The sequence below is a fragment of the Diadema setosum genome, chromosome 8 (genome assembly GCF_964275005.1).
Source record: "Diadema setosum chromosome 8, eeDiaSeto1, whole genome shotgun sequence".
Classification (NCBI taxonomy): Eukaryota; Metazoa; Echinodermata; class Echinoidea; order Diadematoida; family Diadematidae; genus Diadema; species Diadema setosum.
Window position 1 is genome coordinate 20,477,573 of NC_092692.1, and position 24,879 is coordinate 20,502,451.

A 24,879-nucleotide genomic window follows, 5' to 3' on the forward strand; every position below is an offset into this window, starting at 1 on the left:
GCAGCCTGTGTAAAACTAGTAGTTGTAGGTAGGTGCCATGTATAGAGCTCCAGTTAGCGTGTGATGATAAATTGCTTGATGACGTCATAAAGACTGTAATTGGTGACGTCACAATGAGGTTTGTTGAGGTTTGTTGCGTAAACAGTGCGCAACCAGTCAACAAACCTCGTAAGACACAGGTAGACAGAGGACAGCATATTGGTGCAGTATCATGCAGTTAGATTTGTTTCTTTTTATTTTTATTTTTTTTTGGGGGGGGGGAGGGTGGGAATGTGCCATATAGGGTTTGGAAGAAGAAACTAGCATTCTGGGGATGTCCCTTCAGCTCCCATGACATCACTGCAAATCTTCTCTTTGTCCAGTGTGTACAGTAAATAACCTCTAAGCTTATCAGAAAGTTTGCTTAGCTCCCAGGTACAAACAGTAGTAGGTGGTTTTGTCTGTTGCATAATCATCACAGCAAGTGCAGGGAGCATGCTGTGCTAAGTTTGCCCAGGGAGGTGCTAAGGAGAATATTCCCAATTCAATGGAAATTAGAAGGTTTTCTATTTAAGAAACATCTGCTAGAAAATGAATGATACCTGGGTGGGAATTGAAAATGATAGAAGAGACATGGCTTATCCACATTTTCAGATCTTCAGGGAGGGTCCTGAAGGAAGTCTTGTCAGTGTATTTGTAGGTTTCTCCACCTCCCTGGTTTCTCGTCCTGGATGTAGAACAGACAGAAACAGGATTTCAAATATCCGATGGTGCTAGGCTTTGTGTGATTTTGAAAACAATAAGACAAAAAGTGTTGAAGGTTATTTGTGCTTATACAGGAAGCCAATAAAGAGACTTTAGTGAACTGGAGTCACACTTAGATTTCCCTCTGCATTTTGTGAATTGGGCAGCAGAGGTTTGAAAGCAGTGCATATTGTTATTACTGTGGGTTATCTGATAAAGAAAAGAAGCAAGAAGTCTATTTAAGTATAATGAGGCGTATGCCAAGAAATCAATATACTGTAAAAGTGGTTTCTTTCGCGTACAGATACTTTCACGGTTTCCATCGGTGCCGACTTTTTCGCGTGTGTTTAAATTCGCGGTCCGCAAAATCCGTGAATTCACAGTCAGCAATAACTGTTTTATTTTGCACATGAAAACCCAAAGTATGATCCAATTATTCTTTTATTTATTAAATTAGAAATTAAAATTAGATGCAGGCTTACGTGAAATCCCATCTCTCAAGTACTTTATAACATGCTTGTACCTACATTGCGTGGTATCGCTGTGTGTGTGTTGACCATCAATACACTCAATGCGCGGAATCTACGAGTGTGCATGTGCTCAATAGCGTTGTAACAAGCGGCGAGTTCAAAACATTTCCTTGCTTGGTTAGTTTCGCGCAACTTTTAAAAACATTTTCGTGTGATGTTAAATTCGCGGTTCAACCTCAAAGCATGAAAAGTGTGAAAATAAAACCATCGTGAAAGAAACCACTTTTACAGTAATCTTTATGTTGTAACTAAATTGTGTAAGAACACCATTTACAGATTGATAACACACAATTGCATGACTATTTTGGCGTTGCTCAGTGGAAAATTACTTGCAGCTTGAACAGTGTCAACATTTTTTTTTAAGGGAATTTTCACCCTGAAGTGATATTACATTGCATTGTACGAAAGCAAACATCAAAGAAGATCAGGTGAAATTTTTGAAAAAAAAATATTGGACACATAAAAAAGTTCTGAATTGTCAATGTTTAGAGAGTAAGACAAATTGGCAACTCTGTCTGATCTAGATGTTTAAGAAGCTCTATATTTGTTTTCTACTTAAAATTTGACTTATTTTCATTTTTCTGTAATATTTTGGCACAGACAAAACTGATCCACCTGAAAGAGACATGCAAAAATATATGATTCTGATTACATGCAAAGAACAAGTGTGAAGAAAACCTTTATCAGAAGAAAAATGAAAATTGGTGATTTTTTGTGAACCAGCCACATGGAGAGTTGATTTTGAAATGCCTAGATCAAACAGAGCTGCAAATTTGCCTTATTGACTAAACTTTTGCAATTCATATTTTTTTTTGTACATGCTCTATCATTCCATTCAAATTTTCCCAGATCTACAGTGATTTATCCATTTCACTCAAAGCAGCATGATCTCAGGATGGGAATTCCCTTTAAAGGGATCGTATAGTTTTGGTTGAGACCTAATTTCAGGTTTCTAACATTTTTTGGTGAGATAATGAGAAACCTCTTATGAAATATGAAAGAGCATGTAATTCTATGAGAAATTCAATGTTTATTTGGTGAAAATTGGTTTTGAAATGGCTGAGATATCAAAAAAGAGCAATTCTATCTAATAAAGTGTGGGACTCATACTTTATTATGATCGCTTTGTTTTACTTTGTTTGTGGATGTTTCAGTCATTCCAAACCCAATTTTCATCAAATAAACTTAAATTCCTCTTAAAATGGTATGCTCTGTACTATATCATAAGTGTTTTCTTGGTATCTCGCAAAAAGATAAAAGCCCAGTTCTCATCTCCACCAATAATGTACTATCCCTTTAATCGTGTCCTTGTCTTTGTATGAAATAGCTAAGATGTTTGTTGACATAAAATGCACATTGCCAAAACACACACACACAATGGGTTGGGCATGATATTATCAGAATTCACATGAATTCCATTAGGGAATCAATAATGTATCTGACAGGTCGGCAGGGTTCTGTCACAATATGTTACCAGCACCCCATTGTTGATCAAAGAGGAAGGGCAGCTAGAGTATTTTGCCCCATTTAAATTTTATCATTGATTAATGATGGGAGGGGAAAGAACCAGAAGGCAGTCACCTGTCACATTAATGATTGCAAAGTGTGCATTAAAAGTTATGACTCTTTTTGCGTTTCCACTATAAATGTCTTTTTTGACGGCTAAGAGCACATCAGTCACACATGCCCCAGAGCAGTGACCTTATGGTATATAATGCCGCTGCAATTTGATAGGAGCTCTGACGTAATTTGGTTTGATTTCAGTTCGTTTCATCTTTCCATTTTGTTTCCAATGAACATGTCAAAGTGTGCAATCCACAAATAGGGCATGGAAAAAAGGTCAAGTATTGTAGCATTGTGCTTAATGCTCACACAGATAGTAATTTCTTGCAGGGAAACATAGTGTGTGTAATGCCAAAACTATATGTTAGTGTGAGAAAATATTGGGAACCATAATTATAAGCTTAGCTTGACTTTATTTACGTCTGGAGCACTTAAAGGAAAACAGTTAAGTTCTTGTGGAATTTTGCTGTAGGAATTATTTTACTATCCTCCTTAGATTGGCACCTCTTGGTATGATTCCATATGCGCCACTGGAGAAATATTCTATGGAAGTTTAAAAGTCATCAATCTGCAAAAAAATTAGAAATGGAAACTTTGCTAATTTGAGACAGATACATTACAGTTTATCTTCTAAAATGTGTTGTCATGTCATGGGACATTTATAGATTTAGTGATGTAGAGATTTTTGGCAGCTCTGCAAACAAAGTAATCAATGGAATTTAATCAACAAAGGGCTCAAATTAAAAATATATATACCTTTCTATATATGAACCACTAACAATTCATGGAAACTCATAGTCATAGTATACTAACTATCGTACCATAGAAATGTGAGTCCTTGGACTTGATGGATTAAACATGTCATATAGATATAAATATGAAGAGGTTGATAACAGAATGAGTTAAATACCATTTTTTAACATTTTAAAGTAAGTCCATCACCAGATACAGCAAAATAAAACCTTTTCAATAATACATGGGGCCTATGTGTAACTTGTTAACATAACAAGGAATATTCTTAAAGTTCTTAACCCGTTGAGGAAGATTTGATTTTGCTACAACACGCATTTCCCCATAGACACCTGCCTGAGTATACTCAGGACACATCCTCAACGGGTTAATGACTAAGAATATTCCTTATTTTTGTATCATTTTTTATGACTTTAACAATTTGATTGCAAATGTCGCACAAACAAGGATCGAATTAATTGGTTTTGTGATCAAACTCTTCATATGGAAAGGGGATGCCTCCAATATAGAGGATATTTTGCCCAATTCATTGGAAAAGAAAAAGAGTTTGGAATCTAGACTAGGCTATTACAGCATCATGAATGTACCATTCATGTCAGCCCTGTGCATAATTGACTACTTGAAGGACGTTTCTTTTTGTGTGTTGGCTTTTGAAAAGGGGTTTTGTGTTGGTATGTTGTTGTTGTTGTTTTTTTGTTTTTTGGTGGTGGGGGGGGGGGAGGGTTCCAAAATGTGCTGTTACACAACCAAAATTTTAGATGCGGAACTCTTCTGGACCTTAATCTCCTTTGCATGCAAGTAATTTCGATCATGAAAAAGACTTCAATGAAAAAAATGTAAGGATGTGATGTACCAAAATTCCTTTGAAAATCAGACATGTGTAAAGATTGCTTGCATGGATTCAAGATTCCTTTGAAGGTGTCCTTGCAGATAGTGGTTGGAATTTTACAGGTCCACACCCAAACAAAGATATTGGTCACAAGCACAAATGCAAAGTAGATGAAGTCATTACTTCAAATCTTTTTAAGTGGTTTGTATAATTTGCAAGAAAGTATCATAAAATCCATTTTGAGTCAGAAATTCAACTAAACTCTCTCCGACTAGAACTTCTCACCAAATTACTTAAAGGGGATGGCTAGTAACTGATCAGTGGGAATCAGTGAGAATGCTGGGGGATGATTGTTCCAATCCTTGTGGGATTCATTTAAGAGTACATTATATATCTATTGTTGTGTGAAAATGATTTGCTTCAGAATGGTCTCATATTCAGGTAATGTGCAGTTCAATGTTTCCAGGTTAGCATACCTGTACAGTGTCGGGGCAATCGTTAACAATCATCCTGTCACTGTACAGGCATGCTAACCTGGAAACATTAAACTGCACATTATTTGAATATGAGACCATTCTGAAGCAAGTAATTTTCACACAACAATAGATATATAATATACTCTTAAATGAATCCCACAAGGATTGGAACGATCATCCCCCAGCATTCCCACTGATTCCCACTGATCAGTTACTAGCCATCCCCTTTAATCAAGATAACTTTATTCATACAGCTGAAATAGATTTTTTGACATTTCTGTATATATGAAATGAATAAGAAATTGTGAGAGCATGACATCAACATGCTGATTTGAATAACAATAGTAACAACTGGTCGAGGAGTGTTTACCCAAAAAAAAAAATCAAATTTAAAAATGCCATAACTTCCTTATTTCTTATCCTATTTTGATCATTTTTGCACGCTTCTGCAGGGAATTTTTGTCTCTTTTTGTCATGAAATCGATAAGATTTTGGAGTGAATTTCGTCTTTAACATACTGTAGAATTGACATTTCCTGTACGAAAAATTATAGAAAATTTTGACTGTACCTGTTGTCACAAAATATGTAATTTAGAAGAAAAAATACCATCACCTAGGTTTCATTAGATATGGTTCAGTGTGTATAAATCAGATTCTTTTCAGGCATCTACCAAATAGTTGCCATCTCCTGATTAAACTCATTATCTCATATTTCTTGTTGTTTTTTACAGTGGACACTCAAGGTAATTGATGCTAAGGATTATGAAAGGAAAGAGTCCCTTTAAAGGTAAGGCTATTTTATGTTGTTGTAGATTGCTTTCTTGTCAATTTCAGACAATGTGATGTCCATTGGCTGTAGATGGTGTAAAAGCCTTGATTGTAAAGACTTGATTGTCCGTATATTAGTTTCTGTCAAAGTTTTACTGATTGTTAGCTGTTTGCACCACATTTATATACAGGAGCTTTTTCTTTCGTATGTATTCAACTTGACATGATGATTGTGGGAATCATGAACAACGGAGAAGATAGATCACAGTAACTGAGACTTAAACTTTTTGGCTGATTATATCTGAAATCATTTTTATTCATTCCTCAAAGTTGAAAGCAATCCAAGCAATGTGATTGTGATTTCACAGAATTATCTTTGTTTGAGTGTTATGCATCATAAATGTCAACATGAAATGTTTTGAGAGATCAACTTAAAAGAGTTTTGATTATCAGTTATAGTTATTATTGTTATCATTATTATCATTATATTCTTATTAGTTATGATATAACTCAGTGGCACCCTTTCCTGTGTAAAGGGCATTGCTTAAATGAAAACATGTATGTACAGAGGTCAGGAAGTTAGCTTTTTACAAAGTGTTGTTTTTTGTCATAACTATGGCAGGAATAAGTAAATAAATGAGTGCAACATGATTTGACCACTGTAAAAACATTGATATATATTCACTCACCAGAGTTATGATTTGTATGCATATATAACCCTGTAAATTGACCCCTGGTCACATAAACATTCCACTCCTGATCACAACTGTAAACAATTACTCAAATTAATCAAATTAATACTTTATTGGTGAATAAATGTCAGCTGTGATATATCTTTGGTATACGGTTTCAGTTATGACATCAGTACCTTGAGATATTTTTTTTTTTCACATGAGCAAACTAACTGAAATAAATAACTGTAGCGGCATTACTCTTATTACTTTGCATAATGAACAAAAGAACTGTACAGATATAATGAAATAAAGTAGTTAATTAGTGCTGACATGCTCTTCATGCATGTAAAAATGTATTCTCTTACATACAATTTATAGAGAGTGATGCTGACAGTCAGGGAATTTTTTAGTTGCATTGTTTTGATCAGAAGTTTGCTCCAGTAGATTACACCTAACAGGAAAATTCCCTTTAAGGCGCTCTCTTTTGCACATAAAATCTTCATCCTTTGGCTATGGGCATGATAGAAGTATGATGGTATGAAATACTCTAGCTTTCACCAATCCACCCATAACATTTTAAAATGCTTAATAGTCTAAGCCCATGTAATTGATACACATCAAGTAATATACCGCTGCTTTATAATGAACCTTAGAAACTGTCAGTAGAGAAGATAATGTGAAAGCACACTTATAATGGGAAACATTTCATCACAGTAAGTGTTCTTCCACACTTCCATTCCATTCACAATATGCGTTTTCAGAATAGCAATTAAAAAGGTATTTCTTGGTAAAGAATGCCATAGTCTATAATACAATGTGCCAACCAGTTTGAGACCGTATTGTTCACCTTTAGTCAATAATGATAGTACCACCTGACCTGTGTCTGCACCAGCAAAAGAGACAGTGTCAACTTTATTAAATGCACAATTTACCATTTGCAGATGAAACAAAAACCCAACATTAGTGCTTTAAAATAGTTCTAAAATGTGAGCTAGGGATGGATATGACTACTGTAAAAATTTGAATCCTTATTAACGATGTTAAGTATTGTTAAGTACACAAAAATCTGAAAGGACTTCAAAGTTTGTTTGATGAATATTGGTTTTGAAATGGCTGAGATATCCAGAAACAAAGGGGTCATAATAAATGATGACGCCCACCTTTTATTAGGACCACTTTGTTTTTACTTTGTTTTTGGATATCTAAGCCATTTCATAACTTATTTTCATCAAATACACTTTGAATACCTCTTAGAATTGTTTGTATCTCGCAAAAAGTTGAAATCTGAATCCCCATCTCAACCAAAACTATACCATCCCTTTAAGGTACAAGTGTTTCAGAGAATGTTTTAGTGTAAGTGTCATTTGCCTCACCTTGCATTAAGACATTGAAAAGAAAGCACTCTCCCACGCTTCTACAAGCAAGTAGTTTTTAAGATGTTCCATATGGAGCATCAAGTCTCATTTTCTTCTTTATTTCTTTCAAGTTAAGTCTTCTAAATACCTTTTCAAGTGCAGCATGTGATGGAAACATATTTTATCAGTATGATCAATCAAAGAACCCAATACACATTAATCAAGTATGAGGTTTCAACCATTTCATTTGTAGCCATTAAACAGAAGGCACAACTCTGTAAGCACTACAATTGCCATTCTAAAACTTGATCATCAAAACCTTTCACCAGTATACACAATCTTTTATCAATTGTCTGAGTTCTTTCTAGCACTTGCAAAACTATTTTGAAACTTATAATTATTGCTTTTAGTCTGGACTGCTTCCTGAAACCAATTCCTACACATACTCTTTGCTAGTTTGAATTTGTTTCAAGCCAAAATACTTTGCATGCTTTACAGGACTTTATAAAAAGTTTATGTAAAACCAAACCTAAGCATACATTTGGATTGAGTGAATGCAGCCATCAATACAGGGCTCCACACTAACTTTTTTATTTGGTGGCCCGATGGGGCCACCAAAATCATCAATTTCAAATTTTTGGTGGCCCGAGAGAAAATTTTGGTGGCCCCCAAAAAACAATGAAAAACAATTCCTGGTTTGTTTGTTTTTTTTGTTTTTTTTTTTGATGAGTCAAATTTTTATCATAGTAAAAATTGGAAGCTGGACATATCTACTCATAAATAAACCTAGAGCAACAAACTCGCAACACTCACTCTCGGGCACTCATTTAGTCCTTTTCATCCATCCTTTAAACAAATTTAACTGCTGAATGGTAAGACTAAGTATAAATATTCATTTACAGGCACATGGGTTGCAACATCTTAACATAAATAAATCACACTTTTCAAAAAATTTAGGTGGCCCGAGGCGGGCCACCAAATTTGCCCTTTTTTGAAATTTGGTGGCCCGACTTTCATTTTTGGTGACCTCTGGCCATCAGGCCACCATTAGTGTCGAGCCCTGCATCGTTATCAATGAAATTTGAGGAAAATCAGACAATCTGTTTAAAGATTACGAATTTTCAAATTTCAGTTCCACCATTGGTGTGTGGGAAGACCACTACAGTTTGTGATGTCATGTACACAGGATAAAGAAGATATATAAGAGAATTTCACAAAATGTCATTCTTATGATAATACTCATTTCTTCCACTTGTTGCTGACATATGTAAGGGGTTTTATCATTCCCCCTGCATACTGAACAAGTTAAAATCCAGTGCTCCTTTCTGATGTGCTTGATTTTCTTTATATTTTCTGTATATACTGATGGCACACGGTGTTGTACTCTTCTCATCCAGCAGTGGCTGTACAAGCTTTGAAAATTCATAACTTTTGAATAGATTGCCAGATTTACTCTCTAAAAAAATCGAGTGAAAATATTTACTCTTGAAGGAGTGAATACAAAAAGTGAAATTGGAGTGAAATTTGAGTGAAAATGTTCATTTTCACTCATTTTGGAGTGACCTCAGGGATCACTCAATACTATATGCATTGAATGCCAGTGGCAGTTCGCGAAAATTTCATGCCGCAGAAAAGGCCGTCGGCTCCAATTCGCGAAAAATTCATGCCGCGAATATATCATGTTTTACAGTAGGCTTTGTTAAAAGAATTCAGTCTCATAAGTGTTTCAGTACCTGACTAGTTTTGTCCATCTGGCATTCTTGTGTGTGTGTGTGTGTGTGTGTGTGTGTGTGTGTGTGTGTGTGTGTTAAAGATTCCACTCTCTTAGTATCCTTGCTATAGCTTTATGACAGGGTCTAAAATCATTCATTGCATCAAGCATGCAAGTGTGAGTGGTTTTGTCCAGATTGTCTCTGTCCCAGACCTAAGTCTGGATGTGCTGACTTGTATCCCAGGGGAGCAAAACAAAATACAGAGTCAGAAGGCAAGACTACTCTGGTGCAAGCCATGTCCATTGTCCCTGCTCATGTTATGCTTGTACACATCATGGACTATATATGCTCCAATGCCTCGCAGCAGATTTGATAACCACCCATCCAAATCCAAACCATGAACCATTTATATATTTGTGCCACTGATGCCGGTGCTGTCACACAGTGTTTTGTGCTCTCACAACAATTAACAGGCGAGATATGGGAGCAGTTTGTGGGGCAAGTACACTATATCCACTTGCTCATTGGCGTGAGGGAGATTGTGTGCACTCCAGCGGATGCTCGCGGTTCATCCATAAGCTCAAGATCATTTCTCAGGAGGAACAATCCAAGAGGATAACTTGAAGGAGTTTGCTGCCTTTGTTCTGAAAGTTGACTTTTGCTCCCTGGAGAAGACACGTATTCTCTACGATGCCATTATCCGCTCAGTAGCTGATGCGGAGACTACGCACTCTCTGGAGCACCATTACACTTAATTTCATTGTGGATTATTTGTGAAGGGCCAAGAATCGACATGGCTATAACTGTGGAAAAACGGGACAGTCCTTGATGACATTACCTGCATTTGTGTTTGACTTTTTGAGGTAGATTAAAGTGAGGCTTTGTATTAAAGACAATCTCTGTGTCTGGAGCCAACAACATCAACATTACGAACAATATGATGGAGTTGCTTGATGACACAGATGGTAAGGCTACTTGTTTCAACTTTCACCATTCTTTTAATCTTCTTTTCAGTTCCATCTCTGTGGATATTGTTCTTCCATTACCCCCTGCTCTGGTATATTCCTTCTTCCTCTTGAATTTCTTCTTTGCTCCATCACATCTTTCCTTCAAGTCACACTCAAGCTGTATGGTTTACATTTACCGGGTCTAGGGCAATTACCCCCTGGGCAAGTACCTCGGACCCTTCCCCTGGCCCTAATCCTAATCCTGAACCTAATCCTAACCCAAACTCTTAACCCTAAACCTAACCCTAAACCTAATCGTTACTCTAAACTTACCACTTAGCAGTATTTAGCCGGGGGGGGGGGGGGGGGGGGGGGGTAATTGCCCCAATACGACATTTACCCCATACATGCCCAGTTGCTCTTTCGTGACATTATTCTTGTTTAAAGTTCCGAGCAGTTTTGATTGCATGGGATGCTATGAAGTCACCTGTGATGGGGGGAGGGGGCAGGGGGAGGGGGGAGGGCAGTGGTCACTGTCCCACTGGTCATCTACTGTCCACCATCAGTAGTCTTTCGCTCATCCAAAAGAGGACTTACTGGGCACTTTGTATGTTGCTAGAAGCATGAGTACAGATTAAAGCCCAGTTTTTATGCCTCCGCCACAAAAGTGTCGCCAGAGGCATTATGTTTTCGGGTTGTCCGTCCGTCCATCTGTCCTTCGTTCGTAATCAATTTTATGGACAGCATAACCAAAAAGCCATTTGAGGTATCCTCATGAAACTTGGCATGTATATTATGTATGAATGGGCAAAGTTGTGCCTATCAGCTTTTGGGTGCACATGCTCAAGGTCAAAGGACAAAAGGTCAAGGTCAGATGCTCAAAATTTCACTATTTCTGCCATATCTATCCAATGCCTGAAGGTATTTTGTTGAAACTTAGTTTATACATATACTACCAAGTAAAGATTCTCAAAAAAGGTCATGAGGTCAAAGGTCAAAAGTCAAGTGAAAATGTTAGAATTTCATGTTTTTCTCCAGATCTCCTAAATGGTTCAGGGTATCTTCATGGAACTTAGTACATATGCATGTACTGACTGGCAGTGATTATCTAGGGAATTTGGGGGTCATGTGTCAAAGGTCAGGGGGTCAAAGGTCAAGGTCAACTCATCAAAATTTCACTATTTCCCTCATATTTATGCAATGCCAGCAGGATTTTTCTTCAAACTTAATATGTACAGCTGTACATGTATTACCCGACAGAGATTCTCTGGGAAGTTTCTTGCCGATATGTCAAAGGTCAAAATGTCAAAGGTCAAGTGAAAGTGCTAAATTTCACTTCCTCCATATCTCGAAGTGACTCAAGGTATCATCATGAAACTTAGTACATATTTATGTATGTTCTACCTGACAGTGATTCTCTTGGGAATTTTAGGGTTATAGGGTCAATGGTCAAGGGTCAGATGTCAGGTTAAAATGCTAAAACTTTACTATGTAATACTGAAATTATACTTTTTCTCCATACCTTGAAAATTACTCAATGCATAAACTTACAAAAGGGTCAAAAGTCAAGTAAAAATCCTCAATCCCCAAATACCTGCACCCTTAGACAGTACAGCCACTCATCCAATTAAAACCTAGTTCAAGGAAAGCAAAGAATACATTTGACACATTTGTGACAGACCTGTCATTTTAATATTTTGCCAGTTATGTGAAACTGATATCACACATGAATTGTCATGACATTAATAGACCTTTTAGGAGAATCATACATTATGGCGGAGGCATACCAGTTGCCATAGCCACATTTCTAGTTTATGGATTCATCCCATTTTTATTCACCTGTTCCTACCGAACGATCATCTAACACGAACACTGGATGATAATCTTTATGGAAACACAGGGTAAGGTGCAACACTGCAGATATGATATACACCTGCACATCTAGTGGTGGCGTGATTCATAACCCTACCCTACAGGCACCCTTTACTTTCACAAACGTATGGTTATATATCAGCTTGGTGTACATCGACGAGGCCCAACCTTTGTGTGTAGGTTCTCCCGTGTTAATTCTAGACAGTCTACCATGATATCCACCCAGTGTTCATTCCTTGTTTGAATTTTGTGATTTGTCTTGCTGTTGCTCATAGTCGCAAAGGAAGAGGGTAGAAGCAAAGTATCCTCTATAAGGAGGTTCTTTAATTCCAACTATAGATCATTTTCCAAGACAGGGCAGCACTGTTTCATCGTTGCTCTTCAGTTCTACATGCTACTATTACAGACATGAGACATTTCTTGAAGTTTATCCAAGGGTTTTTGACTCTCCTGGTCATAGACAACATCTGCAAACTTGATATTCGATCTTTAGTGGAATCATTAAGGTAGTAGATATATGTTCTCTCTAAACAATTGTAAATTAGAAGTTCAGCTTTGGGAGGTTCTTTTCCGTGTTTTTTTTAAATAATTATAATATTATGTACTGCAACTAGTAAAGTGTAGAATATTTGGACTAGGTGTCAAGTAATGACCATTATAATCAGCAGACTTCTTGTAGATGATTGAAATAGATTGTGACAGAGACGATGAGTCATTCCAGCGACAACATTGAATCATCTCTGCAAGTTTTTGAAGATAACAAGATGTGCATTTTATCACAAACGTTCCACTTTGTTTACATATTTGTGTGTTATTTGAACGTCCCTCCTGTTGTGCAGCCGTCAGTCGATTCGCATCAGCCCAGACATCTCGTATGTTCCTTCAGTGTGAGAGAGCACCGCACTCTGTGCAGGTAGAAGAATACATTGCAGTAACATACAATGAGATCAGAAGAATGAAAGCATTCAGTGCACTGCATGTGCCATATATCACAAGGTTTCATGAGTTTGGTACTATTCATGAATCTATAACAATCTCACGAAAAATGTTAGCTCTGATCCTGAAATGAATGCAATGTGCATGTGTGCATTTCTCAGTCCATTGTTGTACTCCATGATTGCAAAATTAACCACTTGCAAAGTTCTCATTGAGTCTTGATTCGCGAAAAATTAGACTTGCTAAATATGTGCCATATGTGCTAACTACCACAGATTGTCTATCACAGTTTCTGCATAATCCTGAAAGCAATCTCATGTACAAGTATTATTTACTACAAGATTATTTGCAGGAATTTGATTACTTCGCTGTAATTGTGCAGTTTCATTCTATGTTGAAGTTGGCTATTATGAATAGAAGAGAATCATGTTATGAAGAGCATTGCACTTGTTTCATCAGAATTATGGACCTACAAGACAAAAGTTGTGGAAGTTGAGAGATAAAACAAGTAGAATTGCTGTGGGGTAATGACATAATCATGGCTTCCAATTTGCATGTATTTGATAATAACATGTGAAACTTTTTAAAATTTTTCATGATCTTATTTTTCTTATCTTTATAAAATGTTTACTGTCTTTTCCTTTGATTTTATAGTATAACTATTGGTGTAAAATTGAATATCTGGTGGATCTTTACTTAAGTGTTTGGGAAGGAAACATGGGAGACTTTTTCTCTTGACATTGATTCATAAAGTTAGTCTTGCGTAGAGCAGAAATATTTATTTTTATGCAAGCTGTTTGAAAACAAAAAATGTAGAGCTTGCATTCCTTTCATACTTGCATGACAGCATGTAATTGTATGAAATGGTAAAAAGTTTAGAGTTCTTTGACAAAAAAGCTGCATTATTGCTAAGCTGGGATCACCATATCACTGGGCATGTAGATTACAAAAATAAATTGTGTTAGTTTCAGTTTCAGTTTCAGTAAGTTTTATTTCTCCACTTGTACAAAACAGAAGATTAGTATAACAATATCGAACATATTATTCACAAGTCATGAAAATATAAACAAAATGTCGCATTACAAATATATAATCATGTGAAATAATATATAAATATCATTTCAAATCTTTAAGTGTACAGGTGGAGGAGACTGTTATCAATAAGCAAAACGCTTGACTTGGACAACGGCCTCTGAACATAATATGCCATTTAACAATCTTTTTTATTTAACTAAAGGAAGGAACAGAACAATTATACACATGCAGAACAAATAATGTAAATCTTTAAAGTATTCGTCATATTAAAGTATTCGTCTTTAAAGTATTTGTCACTTATAAGTATTAGTCAAATGCAAACAAGTGTTATAATTTTGTGTGACTTTGAACAAGTCTTGAAAGGTTTTGTTTCAGTTTTGCCAGTCCACACAACCAAAAATTAATGGAACTTTGCATCATATTGAAATGCTTCGAAATGAATGGACTTGGGCGGGTTCTCTCAGATTGCTTCACCCAAATTGTTTGAAGACCTTAATCACGACAAAAGAAGTATGAGAAGTCAGAACATGTTTGCACATACATGTAAATGTACAAAGGTTGAAGTGCATAGTTACACTTTACTCATGTTGACCTTTATAGTATAAAATTAAACATAGTATAGGTTTTGACATAATTGAAGTGGAGTAAAATTACAGGAGTTTTAAAGATATGCATTTGTGAGTAAACAGTGTATTGCTTGCAATTATATATGCAAATAAGATAAGATAATAACATTGTAACCTTGCATGTCTCTTGTTGACCTTCAACATATCTTTATGAAATTTGAAGTTTTTGAGTGCAGAATTCCAACATATGTCACAAACCATCACAGACATGAAACAATGGGCAAGAAACTGAGAAAAATACTTTGGGACAGGATATAGGCAAACAGGTGAATTAGATCAATATTCATGCAAATATATTATGTCTAATAGGTAGCTTCACATGCACATTTTCATGTGAACATTTTTAAGGAAACTTTTGGTAAAGGTGATGAGACGTAAAAGCAGTACTCAATGTAATTTGATGATGTATTACAATGCCTGTGATATTTTTTTTTTCTTCTTCTTCTCCTTTCAGGTAGGCCTTCAAAAAAGCTAATGTTGAGTTTTGCACATATCTTTTTTTTTAAGAGTTTCCCCTCTTCATTTTCAAAATATGTCATTTGAAACCATTACTCGAGTACAAGTTGTCGTTCTAACATTTTTGTAAACCAATTTTGTTGTGTTTAAAGTTGGCTTTCTGCATTTTGCTATGAAATGGGGCAGTTGAGATGGTAGGCCTGTTTGAAAATCCTACAAAACTTTTTGAAACAATCAGCAGTAGCACAGATGCTGGACTGAAAAAGTCATGAATACAAAGCATTTGTGAAATAAACCAAAGTTCATTTTTAATCTGGTAAACCCAATAATGGAGTTCTGAAAAATCATTTTTGTTTGTGGCGCAGATCTCAGCTTTGATACCCTTTTATTTAAAAAAAAAAAGAAGAAACAATACAAAAAATATGCACAAAATCAGACATACAGACACGGACACACACACACATACACATACACACACCAATAAGAAACTCATTTCACATTGCAATGTCAATGATGTATGTATAAACGTGTAACTTTGCATGTCCCTGCTGGCTTAATTTAGTAACCACTTATATTTGATGGTTAAGAACATCCAATTTTAATGTCAAACAATAGCTGAGATAATTATATACTCTCAAAACATGACAATAACTCATAATTGGTGGGGGGTGGGGGTAAGGGATCATTGGCCTTGTAATGCCAAAATCTCTCACGGAAGAAATTACAATTTTATGTATAATCAGCCATTTAGGACAATATGTGTACAGTTTCTCCTGATAATTAGGCCTACTTTCGTTTTTGATGCCGTACTGGTTCATTAAATCTCAAATCAATGTGAAGAATGAATACTTTTTGAATAAACACTTTATAGGCTAAGCATACAATTGCTTTCCTTAGAAGATACAACTCCAAACAATGAGAAGTTGGTTTTGGCAAGAGGCCATCGCATACATCTGTAGTGTGTCTATGAGAGAAAGTGGTATAAAAAACAAATTATCAACAATTCACGTGCCAGTTTCTTAATAGCAGTGGAGCGATAACATAATGTGAAGTTACAATGTGTTTATACATGTTGATATATTGTTATGTGAATTGAGATTCTTTTTGTGTGTATGTATGTGTATGTCTGATTGTGTGCATATTTTTTTTTTTTTGTATTGGTGTGCACCAGCCATACATCTCTCTGTCTGGCACAGAAGTGAAACCAAAGAGTTACCTCACAGGCAAGGATTATTCTTTCAATTCATAGCAACAAAAGCAAATGATCAATGAGCACTTGTACATGATAGGACAATTTGTTCAACAATTGTAGCTGTCATCTCAGAATTGAACATTCACCAGTATTATCATATAAAAAAGAATTTTTACATTTTCAGAAATGTGATATTCTGAGTTTTAATTTCATTGTTTCAATAGTCAGTGGTGGGGGGGGGGGTCAGTGAGACTGGACCTTGCATGTGATTAAGACATTAAAGAATATATATATATTTCACCAATGCAACATGACGATGGTGCAATATAAGTGGAGGTATCTTGTCATTTGGTCATATTACAATGGATGCATACCGTGTGCTCATCACAAATTACCCATTTTTTACCAACACATTATTTCATTTGTAATTGCTAGTGGGGTTGAAAAATACAGGATTAAGAGATGATGTAGCCCTGAGCTTTTTAACCCATTGAGGATGAGTACCGAGTATTTTACTTGGGCAGGTGTCTATGGGAAATGCGTGTTGTAGCAAATCAGTACGTCCTTAACGGGTTAACAAGCATGAACGCGGGAGCATCACCAAAACAGTGGTGATGCTAACAACTGAAGTGTATCTGTATATTATTATGTAATCTCTTGATCATGAACCGACATCATTGGTCTGTTTCATCACTGCATGCACCACATATTGCACAATGGAAGAGTGATTCGAAAGGTTTATACTGCTGCTGGTTTGCCAGAAAATCTTTACAAAGACTTTGTGACCATTATGGCACTAGCTAGGCCCCATTTTATCAGAAAATAAAAATGATAGATTGCAAGTCTTGCTGGTGTGGCAAATGTCATGGAAATGACAAGAATACGCTCAGCTTCCTGATTGGCTGTTGGTACAAGAGATTGCTGTTCTAGCAAGACTTGCTATCCATACATCTTTGCTAAAATGGGGTTCTGATCAAATGTGTTTCTAGAAGCACCCTTTTAAATCTGAAGTACAGGGCAAAGTTAATGATTACTTAAAGATAATAGAAAGCTTTGGTACCTCAAAAGTTTCCATGAATTTCCTTGTCTTAGTTTGTGTTTAAGGTTAAAGTACCTTTCATATAACTAACACTGTGAGACTTACTCGCCCCAAAGTGCTCTCATGTCTTAGTAATCATGCAATTAACTGCAACCAGCAGCCCCATACGCATAGCGACCATCAGCCCCATATGCATAGCGTAATGGGGCTTCGCATTGTAGTATTCAGGATCATGAAAGATTTAGTATCGCGGGTAAATATCAACTTAAAATCCAAAAATTTCTTCAATTTGAAGACTTACCAATTAAGTTGAAATATTGAAAACAGGCTTCGGGCAACGTTTGGTTCTGCCAATAGTCCCTTTCTGTTCGAATTGATGACTGAATTTGACTCGGTCGAGAGGACCTTGGGAGAGCTACATACACTGAATACTACGGCCAGCGCATTGGCACACATCACATGCGCACAAATTTCAAATCCATGAATGGATAAGATGTTTGTGTGCGCATGCGCTGGCCGTCAATTCAGTGTAGCTCTCCCAAGGTCCTCTCGACCGAGTCACATTCAGTCATCAATTTGAACAGAAAGGGACTATTGGCAAAACCAAACGTTGCCCGAAGCCTGTTTTCAATACTTCAACTTAACTGGTAAGTCTTCAAATTGAAGAAATTTTTTGATTTTAAGTTGATATTTACCCGCGATACTAAATCTGTCATGATGCTGAATGCTACAATGCGAAGCCCCATTTAGCTATGCGTATGGGGCTGCTGGTCACCGTTAGCTATGCGTATGGGGCTGCACGCTGCTGGTCGCAGTTGTCATGCAATAATGGTTTCGTACAATACGTGTACTACCTCGCCGCCGTACGGCGGCGGCTCTGGTACGAAACCATTATTGCATGATTACTAAGACATGAGAGCACTTTGGGGCGAGTAAGTCTCACAGTGTTAGTTATATGAAAGGTACTTTAACCTGAAACACAAACTAAGACAAGGAAATTCAGGGAAACTTTTGAGGTACCAAAACTTTATATTATCTTTAATACAGAGGGACTTCTGCTTGTTCTTCAGTAATGTTTCAGAAATTGCCACAAATAAAGCGTAGTTATTATATGTTTTTTTTTTTTTTTTTTGTTAGTCAGAAAAATGAGTGGAATTCAAGTATATCTTCAGGTCACTCAAAGTTCCTTCTAGAAATTTATATGTTGAAATTTTCGTTTCGAAACTTACTGGCAAAGTATTTATACTTTCAGAAAAATAAGTGCTTACCACATACAAGCACTAGTATATTTATGGTTCTTTCATATGCATTGTCTGCAGCAACTTTTTTATGTCTGCTTTTTAAGAACTTTATCAAAGAAATTGTTACATATTGGACTTCTCAAAGCTGTTGTTGGGTTGATTTTGTCAAAGAAGTCTCCCTTCCTTTTTCCTACCTTGCAAATGATGTTGTCTTTAAAAAATAAATATCTTTTTGTTCATTTTGATATTTACAGACCAAAGAAACTCATTCGGATGATACCAGTTATTTTTACACAATTGCAATACAGATGGAAAGTCAACATCGTGCATGATTTTTTTTTTTCAGATCTGAAATTGAATTACAGCACAAAATGCTGTGTCATTTCAGTAGATGGTCAGTGCCTTGTTGTGGTTTGTTACTTACACTCTATGTCTCAATTACTACAAAAACTCAGAGCTTGCAACGTAATCAATCATTTGAAGTTCAGTCATAAAAAGTAAATAGCCTCTTCCTCTATCCCCCACCCCTCCAATAAAAAGAAGAATTATTTAAAAAAAAAAAACTGTACAAAGGTTACTTTCCAGTTGACGTCTGCTGGTGGGGTGTTCAGCAACTATACCCATATCTCATTTCTTTGGTGACTGATGTGATTATGTGTACTTGCGTGCACATATTAACCCAGTATTCATTATGGAAAATTCTATGCAGGGAGAAGGCATATAGTGTCAGATTATTTCTACTTGGAGAATTCCATCATGAAATGTGAACATCCACTAAACATTTGACTTTTTCTCTATAAATAGCGAGATCACAGTTTATGCTTACTATTTTTTACATTCTTTTTGCTTTCAAACAGATGCATGCAATAAGTCAATAAGTAAATTTCATCCAAGCATTAAATGTTCTTGAAACATAGATATTTTTACATTCTGCACTAAAGATGGTGGTAAAAAAAAGGATTCCTGCTGGAAAATACCAGTCATACTCTAGCTACAGTACACACTATTCAAACACAAATTCACTGACTACAGAGTAAACATTAGAATATTTAAGTTCTACTTTATGTATCTCTTGATTTGTTTGCCCAATTGGTAATAAAAGAATCAATGTCGTTGCAGGTAACATAGTTTGACATACATGCACAGGAATTTTACTTGTCAATTGACTAACATTACGCACAAAGTCAATGTGCCCGATATACAATGGTTTATAGGAGAGGACAGCGCATCCCTGGTTTTTTTTTAACACTCATGTCTATGGGGAAATGAGCAAAATGAAATGACAAGACTCTATAAAACTGATAATCAAACAAAAATTACATCAAATTAGAAGCTGAAAATTTCATAGTACATGTATGTGTAATGGAATGTCCACTGTCAAAATGACTGAAAATCTCAAAATCGAAAATTTGACCAAGAGTCGGGATATAAGATGGTTTAGATGACCACCAATGGTATCAACCCAGTATTCATTATGGAAAATTCCACAAAGAGAGCAGGCATTCAACGTCAGATCATTTCCACTTGGAGAATTCCACTATGAAATTTAACATCCACCTAACATTTGAATTTTTCTCTTTCAGCACCAAATTCACAGTTTATGCTTACTATTTTTCACATTCTTTTTGCTTTAAAAACATATGCATGCAATAAGTCAATAAGTACATTTTTTTTTTTTTTGGTCATCCAAGCATTAAATGTTCTTGAAACAGAGATCCATATTTTTACATTCTGTATGGAAAGATGGTAGCAGAAGGTGATTCCTGCTGGAAAATACCAGTCATGCTCTAGTTGCCCACTATTCAAACACAAATTCACTGATTACAGAGTAAACATTAGAATTTTTTAAGTCCTACTTTAGGTATCTCCTGATTTGTTTGCCTACTTGGCAATAAAAGAGTCAGTGTCATGGCAGGTAACATAGTTTGATATGTGCAGGAATTTTACTTGTCAGTTTTCCATTTGTAATAAGTCTATTTTTATTAAATGTTCTCATTCCCTCTTTTTCTTTTGCCTTGGAGAGCTGCTCCCAGAGACAAGCTTATTTCTGCTCACACTGTTTTAATCCTTACATATAGTTTCATTTCTTTTTACATTTCATTGAATGATAGGTGTTTACAGTGTACTTGTAGTCTGTTATACATTCTTGTGTTTCATAACCATTTGAGTAGGTTCTTCAGGTAAAAGATTTTGAAATGAAACGGACAGAGTTGAACAGATGTCTTAAATCATTTTTATTTATCCAAAAACAATTATGAATTACATAGTGATAGTTCATTGTATATTTAGTTGATATTCTCTACATCCAATATGATCAGTGTTGTGTCATCAGGGTACAGGTACAACAGAAAACAAACAAACAGTGCAGTTCAATAGATAGGGAGAAAAGAGGATTTAGAGATTAGGGTCATTCCGGCTTGCTGTGCAGAAGAGAGTATCAATGAAAACATTTTCTGCTTCCCAGTGAAAGCAGCACCTGTCTGGACAAAAACACACACACACACACACACACACACAAAGAAATGTGGTTTAGAAACACTGCTAATATCTTGATTTATGTTTTGATATCTTAGCCACCAAATCTTGACAACAAGTAGCAATAAAGATTACTCTCCTAGGTATTCAGAAAACTGTAAAAAATTGAGTCAGTAAACCCAAACAGCATATTTTGATCTATCAGGGAGAATCTTAATCTGTGACTTTTTTTTTTTGTGGGTTTTCAGCTGGGCAGTCAGAAATGTCTTTATGGTTTTGGAATTCACAAAAATGCTCACAGTGACTAGTAATAATATTATGTAATGTAGTACATATCCACTCCCAAATGAGCTGGAAAAGCACTCATTTTCATTGTTTTTATTTATTTCTTTGTGTTTTTTTACTCAAGGTGACGTTACTATCATTGAACACAGGAAAGAATGATCAGTGCTGTACACTAATTGTCCCCGTCGAACGAGTTCGAGCAGGGGACTATGAAACGGGCTCCGTACGTGTGTGTGTCCGTGTGTCCGTCCGTCCGTGTGTCCGTCCGTGTGTCCGTCCGTGTGTCCGTGTGTGCGTCCGTGTGTGATCAAAATCTTCAATTTGCTACTTCTCTGTCATTTATGAGCCAATTTTGATTCTGTTTGCTTTATATGATAGCACTACATGGGAGCTTTGAAACTTGTACACAGAATTTCAGTCGTGACCTTTGACCTTGACCTTTGACCTATATTGTACATTTTGCTACAAAATGCTACTCCTTCGCCATTTCTAACCCGATTTCGATTCCGTTTGCTTTATGTGATGGCACTAGGTGAGGGCTTCAAAACTTCTACACAGAATTTTGACCTTTGACTTCTTTGACCTTTGACCTTGATTTTTTGACCTATATTGTACATTTTGCTACAAAATGCTACTCCTTCGCCATTTCTAACCCGATTTCGATTCCGTTTGCTTTATGTGATAGCACTAGGTGAGGGCTTCAAAACTTCTACACAGAATTTTGACCTTTGACTTCTTTGACCTTTGACCTTGATTTTTGACCTATATTGTACATGTTGCTACGAAATGCTACTCCTTCGCCATTTTTAACCCGATTTCGATTCCGTTTGCTTTATATGATGGCACTAGTTGAGGGCTTCAAAACTTCTACACAGAATTTTGACCTTTGACTTCTTTGACCTTTGACCTTGATTTTTGACCTATATTGTGCATTTTGCTACAGAATGCTACTCCTTCGCCATTTCTAACCCGATTTCGATTCCGTTTGCTTTATGTGATAGCACTAGGTGAGGGCTTCAAAACTTCTACACAGAATTTTGACCTTTGTCTTCTTTGACCTTTGACCTTGATTTTTGACCTATTTTGTACATTGGCTACAAAATGCTACTCCTTCGCCATTTCTAACCCAATTTCGATTCCGTTTGCTTTATGTGATAGCACTAGGTGAGGGCTTCAAAACTTCTACACAGAATTTTGACCTTTGACTTCTTTGACCTTTGACCTTGATTTTTTACCTATATTGCACATTTTGTTACAAAATGCTACTTCCGGCGGGGACATATGTTACGCACCGCGTAATTTCTACTTTTCCTTGTTCATTATCCCATAATAGAGATGATGTAAATGGGTCTTGATAAATATGGTTGCCATAAGCAAGCAAGCAAAAAAAAAAAAAAAAAAAAAGTTTTGATGTCAGTATTAAATCTATCATACAGGATAACTCTTTGCAATTTTCAGTGCTTTCATATTTTGAATGTCATATATGTGTGTGTGTGTGTGTGTGTTTGTGTGTGTGTGTGTGTGTTTGCAGATATTGTATACATATGTGTAGGCCTACATGTAGGTCTAAACATCAGGGCTCAACATTAGTGGGTGGCCTGGGGCCACTAAAAAATGATGTCAAGCCACCAAATTTCGAAAAAGGCTATCTCTTGATGGACCATCAGGCAGCTAGGCCATTCAATTTCTTTTTCAGGTCACCAAATTTTCAGAGTTCAAAGCTTTTAGCAGCCCAAATGGGCCACCAAAGAAGAAAGTTAGTGTTGAGCCCTGTATAGGGCTTATTACACACACCACACATGTAGGCCTATACATTTATACATATAAGTTGGTTATATTTCATAGTTTGTTAATTATGATCTTGAGAATTCAGCATGCATTATGATCTTGAGAATTCAGTATGCATCCATGCTCATTCCACAACTACGGCTTCAAGGAGATCAGAGGATTTGCTTTGCATCAAATTTCAAACAAAGTAATTCCTGGACTGGCTGCTTTTATTCTTTTCATTACCTGTTGTTGATGATGACAATAACCCCCCCCCCCCCCCACACACACACACACACACCAAAAAAAAAAAAAAAAAAAAGAAAAGAAAAGGAAAATGTGGCAGACCTCCCTAGACTCCCGCAGACCAGACGTCACCTGAAAGTGTTGACGCTATCCTCGGAAGTACTCCGTAATCCAGGAAAGGCGGGCTCCACGAACTGAAGGGGCAGAAGTATTGGACCCACTTCCTTTCCTTGTTAACTTGATCACTGCCGGAGACCTTCCGTGCCGACGACCAGCCGAGGAAGGCTTGAATTAAGCGTTGCCCAATCAAGCGCTGCGGTGAATGCCTGCATTGTTACGATCTGCTAGTCATCAACGACAAACATGTCATGTTCACTTGTTTTCGATACCTGTCGTTGACTCTTTGCCATTTTGCCTTTCTAATTACAAGGCTGAATTCTGGACATATATACCTCGTTAGCTCATTCACTCTTGGATAGGTCAAGGAAATCACATCTGGTGAGGATTATTTCTCTGTGTGATGTTGTGAGCAAGGACGTGTTTTGTTCGTACGCTTTGTCTCTAGAGCGATAAATGATATGAAAGAGTCTGAAAACAAATCATCATGTTCGCTTTTAGCTCTGTCATTACTGTAGCCAACCTGTTTCTTCACATTTTCAATGGTGTTTTGAAAATGTAATTCTGGAGGTTTGAAGGACTATACCTCACTTACACCACAATTGTCCAGGAAAAGAAAACGGATTGACAGGAAGACTAGACAACACCCAACCGTAAATTTGGTCTCAAGAGAGAGAAGTTTATGCTGCACATCACCGATTTTGATGGATCATGTCAGAATGGTGTCATCTTACAAATGGATCATCAGCAAATGCATTGCTCTCCAAACCTGAAACAGTCAAAGTGGCTTTCTAAATTTTAAAAGGACAAACAAAGAGCGGAAAGTAGGCCTATAGTTAGTGTGAGTGATATTTGTTATGTTCAGGTCATCAGTCATGCATTCACAGTATGATTTCTTGTGCGACCCCTGGAGTCTGAAGGTTGGAAGTCGGCTCGGAAGACTTTCCAGTCGACTTGTTTCAAAAGGCAGGTATACCAAACTCGGACTAACTGGTTATTCGTATGCACGTTTAGTTAGCAAGTTTGTTTGACTTTATTTTTTTATCCCAAACAGTCATATTTTGCATGAGTTTTTGTCATGGTGTACTCATCATTGGTTTATTTTTGTGATACTGTGGATCAAAATATCAACGTGGTACTTAAACACTCCTGTTACAGGAGCCACTGATTCTTTAGTTACAGCTTCTAAAGCACTAATGAAGTGGATACCTATGTACTCCAGCTCCATTCAGTATATTCCTCTATTTGCAACGAATGTAAAGACA

The 24,879-nt window shown here is 36.5% G+C and overlaps 1 protein-coding gene across 1 annotated transcript in view; it reads left to right on the forward strand.

Moving 5' to 3' along the window:
* Positions 1-24,879, forward strand: part of LOC140231932 (uncharacterized) — a 101,059-nt gene that overhangs the window by 31,271 nt on the left and 44,909 nt on the right. Inside the window, exon 2 of the mRNA XM_072312079.1 lies at positions 5,603-5,658. Coding sequence (XP_072168180.1) covers positions 5,622-5,658 — 37 coding nt within the window. The 5' untranslated portion in view covers positions 5,603-5,621. The remainder of the gene's footprint in view (positions 1-5,602; positions 5,659-24,879) is intronic.